At 43.4% G+C, this 4,815-nt stretch overlaps 1 protein-coding gene across 1 annotated transcript; it reads left to right on the top strand.

The window, feature by feature from the left end:
• Window positions 1-3,962: 3,962 nt before the first annotated feature.
• LOC144477445 (UDP-glycosyltransferase UGT5-like) lies at window positions 3,963-4,809 on the top strand (the record flags this gene model as incomplete). Its single annotated transcript, XM_078195172.1, has 1 exon — window positions 3,963-4,809. A coding segment is annotated over one exon (316 nt), but the record flags the coding sequence as incomplete, so codon positions are not given.
• Window positions 4,810-4,815: the final 6 nt, after the last annotated feature.

Below are 4,815 nucleotides of genomic sequence, written 5' to 3'. Positions count from 1 at the left end.
CGCTCGAGAGCATTCACGGTGGATGTATAGTGAGTTATTCGAGACATGCTCGAGCGGTTCCGAAGGTGATACCCTTAAGGATGTAAATGTATTATTCGTTACTCGTTACAGAGCCGTAACTTCCACCCTATGAGCAAGCCGGCGGGCCGCCCTCGGAAAAGTTTCATCCCCGGGTCCCTTGGCTATTAGCATTAAAATGTATGACCGTCTTCGCGCTCTCGCACGGCTATTATCTTCATATAATTAAGCTTTTATGAGTCAATTTGTTGTCGGTGGTTCTCGTCGATTTACTGCCCCGGTCATCGAACAGAAAACCATTATTTCATAAAAATGAAACACCGAAGGCTAATAACACTTTTCAGATTATATATACACCTGTGTGACGGTCTCCGGGTCTATATTGACCCAGAAGATTGAATATCGAAGCATTCAGTCTAGCTGTAGGAAAATGATTTATTAAAATATGTCTCAAAGAATCGAGATGAGAGAGATCAAAGAATTATAAAATTTGGGGTCGATAAATTATTTTTAATTTATTAGATTTAGAGCATTGTTACATTACTGTCAAATTATTAAAATTATTAAAATCGAAAATACATTAGAAGAATTTACTGTAATCATTAAAAGAGACCGAAGCTCAGAAAAATTTGTTACACATATTAAAAAATTATTCTAGCACATTGTTACACTATTTTCGACACTTTACACGAAATTATACATTTTTCAATACATTTGACATTTTACATTGCATTTTACCACAATTATCGAAAGCGTAAAGCCAATCGGTCAGCAACAACCCTTACAACCGGATGATCCGTATTTTGCATAAACATTCCCTTAATCGGATCGGCCATGGAGCAGCTTCATACTAATCTCGCGGCAGCCGCAGTATCGAACAGAATCGAGAACAGCGGCGGGCAACGGCAACGTTTCGAGCGGAATCACCTCCATCTTTCTCCGGGCGGTAATCCGTTGTTCGGGGGGCGGCGGCCGGTGCTCGGAACAATAAATTAATTTGCCGAATGTAGCGGTCCATCCGACACCCTGCAAGCCGTCGCGCGTACACGCCGGGGTCAGGAGGGGGGGTGAGAGGTAGGTTACGGGCGACGTCGACGTCGACGTCGACGGAAGGGACGACGAACGCGCTTAAAATTGATGGTTAATTCAAAACCACCGCAGGCCTGCGACTGAATTTGACCGAGGCAAATAACAGGGGGTGGTAGAGGCGAGGGGGCGAGGGGGGAGGAGGAGGAGGAGGGGGGCAGGTTGATTCGCGGCCTACAGCTGTAAACACGAATAATGGAGAATACCGATTGGTAAATTGTGTGTTCCGGGTCGTCGGGGATGCGAGCGCAACCTCCCTCCCCCCCCCCCCCCCCCCGCGCCCCCTCCCCGGCGCCCCCCCCCCCTCCCGAACGCTCTTCGCGTTTCCCTGCGCTGGAAACTCTGTGTTGCGCCTCTGTTGCCGGCGCGCTCTCTCTGTGTCCCGAGCGGTTCTGGTTGGACGAAGCCCAAAATTAAAGGGCCAAGCTTGGTACTAAAACTTCCGGGAATCGAGCTTCCCTTGGTGATTCGATGATTTTCGAAATTTTTAAGCTGTTTCGAGGGAATATTCCTGGGAATGTTAGCTTGAATTAGAATAATAGGGGTGGTTTGGCTTTTGGGAAATTTTGTTGGCAATCTTTACATAATTTGTATTATATTGTTACGTTATTTATGTGTATCTTAATTTTTAGAAAAATGTTGAGGTATTCCCTTGAAGTTGTGGTAATTATTAAGGGTGGCTAATTTTATTTATTTAGGTTAAATTATTTTAGAAAGCAATTTGGTAGGAATATTCGTGATATTGTGTATATTGTCAGCTTGAATTGGAATAATAGGGATGGTTTGGCTATGGAGAAATTTGGTTGGTAGTCAGACTTCATCTCTGTCATAATTTAAATATATCTTGTTACATTATTTATGCCTAATTTATTTTTTAGAAGAACGTTGACTTGTTCCTATCAGCTCATAGAAATGATTAAGGGTGGCTAACTTCACTTCCTTAGAATAAACTATGTTAAAATACTGTCCAATTTTTTAACTGGTAGAAAATTATATTAACAAAAGATCTCATAAGGAAAAAATTCAATCAGCCAAAGGTATAAACAAAATAAAATAAAACTGCTGATGCACCCTATTGACGTCCACCTCACCTCTTTTATAAAAATCAGCGCCCTAAACGCGTAAACACCATCGACAAATGCAACCGCACAAATTATTGTAAGTTTAATAACATTTCCCCATAAACGAGCAACGTCCGGCAACGTCCCCCGCGCATTTGTCTATTTTTTAAGCACCATCTATCAAGCGAAGGTTCTTTACACATGACGTCCCCGAACACTCGGCGAACAATAGCGATTCTCTCTCTCTCTCTCTCTCTCTCTCTCTTGAGAGAGAGACCGGTCGCGAACGAGTCTCCCAGAGAGATTACCGCGCCCATTGTGATCCACCTATTGTCCGCCTGTATATCTATTGTCTCGCCCGTTCCGTTGGCTCCTTAAAGACGTTCCAACCCGGATTTCTCATCGATATGGAAAAGGTTGTTTCCGGGTGACCGATAAGCGACCCAACCCCCACCCCCGTTAAAAGCTCCCGGAGATATTTATAAAGTATCGCATCTTTTTCCTCTCGTCGCGGGTATCGAGTGGTCGATCGATTCCCCCACCCCTCCGATGTTCACCATGAATTATTTAACAGTCGCGCCCGGGCAACGTTGTTAACTGCGCCGCGGCGGAAAAACCTAAGAGTAGAAGGATGCGCGCGCCCCGCCTTGCGATCATCGTCGCGTTGCGCGCCGCGACGTTAAGAGCGCCTTCCCATCGAATCCCATGAAACGATCGTCTCCTTTTAGGAATTTGTTGCCGGAGAACTAAATGGAGGCAGGGCTAAAAAGGTTTCCGCAGTGCGCTGCCTTATGGCGTATACTCGCGTTATGGAATCCACGTTGCAACGGTGCTTAGATAATCTTCATTTTACAGGCGAAACTTTTGCGTCGTACTGTACTGATATTTTTTAATTAAGTAACCGGGACATTGTACTATATTTCACATTATTTGATTCGTTTTCATTTAGGTTTTTACATTACTTGTGATTTTTATTTGCATATGGTAGTTCTTAATTATCTGCTTTTATTTTTCTTTAATCAGGTTTCTACGTTAATTATATTTTTCATTATTATTACTTGATTAATTGGAAAATTGATCTCAGGTAATTTCGAAATGGTAATTATTTGTCGTTAATGCTGTTATTATACATCAATTTTATTTAGTTTATCATAGATCTGTCTAATAATTATGTGGGGATCTAGCTAAACTGTCCTTAGAAAAAAATAGCAACGACCTGCGGCCGTTGGATCGACCCGCGTCCGTTGAATCGACCCGTGTCCGTTAGGTCGACACGCGTTTGTCCTCTGATCGAAATTTCAACGGCGAAATGTCTGTACATATATAAAGCGTACGATACGGCGGTGCACAGAGTGTGTGAAAACAGCGAGTGAAGGGCATCGAATCGGCGAAACAGCGAAACAGCGTAGAGCGAGAAGGACGTGCGAGACAGCGACACGAATACAAACCGGAGTTTTTTTCTTTCTAATCAGAGAAAATTTAGAGAACAGTATGCGAAAATCCATTAATATTTAAAATATCCAATAACCACTGTGAACGTCTTAAAGACGTCCATCTTACGTCCATTTCACGTCCATTTTAAATCGTACGCCCTACCTAATATTTCGAACCATACATAACCATAAAACATTGTCAGCCAACATTAACCACGACAATAACGTCTGCAAAAATAAAAAATAATATTCAACAAACCGCTATATATAATATTACGATTATAATAGCTTTCGATGGGTGGATCCCAATTGCGCGGAAAATCCGGCTGAGCTTCTCTAACCGGAAAATCGCTTTCTGTTTCAGCTACATGGAGAACGCGCGGAAACTGTCGAAAGCGTTCAGAGACCGGCCGTCGAGCCCGCTCGAAACGGCGGTATGGTGGACGGAGTACATCGGCCGTGGGAACGGTTTGCCGTACGTGAAGAGCGAGGCGGCGAAGATGCCCTGGTACGTTCGCAATCTCGTCGATGTCCTGGCCGCGTTCGCGTTTATGGGCTTGGTGGCCGTTTACGCCGCCTACCGTGCCGCCAAATACCTGCTGTTCGAACAGAAGAAGAAAACGCCGAAGATCGAGACTCAATCGACGGCCGAGCAGAAAAAGAAGAAGAAGAAGAATTGAGGGAAACAGTTGCTAGCAGAATTACCATTAACAATTCGGCGTCATTCGAGGAACAGTTCCATTGGACGTTTCGTAAACTTTTCATCGACTAATAGACATTGTTATTACCGCGTGTGGATCATCGTAGAGTAAAGATCATTGCTGGAGTAACGGACGTCGATTGTTGCGCCGCGTGGCCTCTGCAATTAACGGCGACAAGGCTACGTTTAAAGTACAATAATTTCTACCCTGTTGAAATGAACTGATTCCCGCTGAATTTCTTACGGTCACGTGTTCTATCACTTGTTGAGCGAGGCCGACGCAACGTTGTTCCCAGGGCAATTTAGATGCAGTTATTTATTTAGCTCGCACTTGGACCGAGAATAACAAAGAAGGCATTCTTTTTTAGCGTAATTTATTCGGTAGAAAATTGTAAAAATGTAATTTCGTATAGCTGTTGAATTTTTGAGATCGATTATCTCGCAGTTGTTCTAAGATAAAATTCTGTTATTTTATAATTGTTGCGGATCGATAGTACTTTATGCTAGTATGTAGGCG

The sequence above is a fragment of the Augochlora pura genome, unplaced genomic scaffold (assembly GCF_028453695.1).
Source record: "Augochlora pura isolate Apur16 unplaced genomic scaffold, APUR_v2.2.1 APUR_unplaced_1119, whole genome shotgun sequence".
Classification (NCBI taxonomy): domain Eukaryota; kingdom Metazoa; phylum Arthropoda; class Insecta; order Hymenoptera; family Halictidae; genus Augochlora; species Augochlora pura.
Note: the sequence above shows the minus strand (reverse complement) of the source record. Positions and strands in the feature narration are given on the sequence as shown.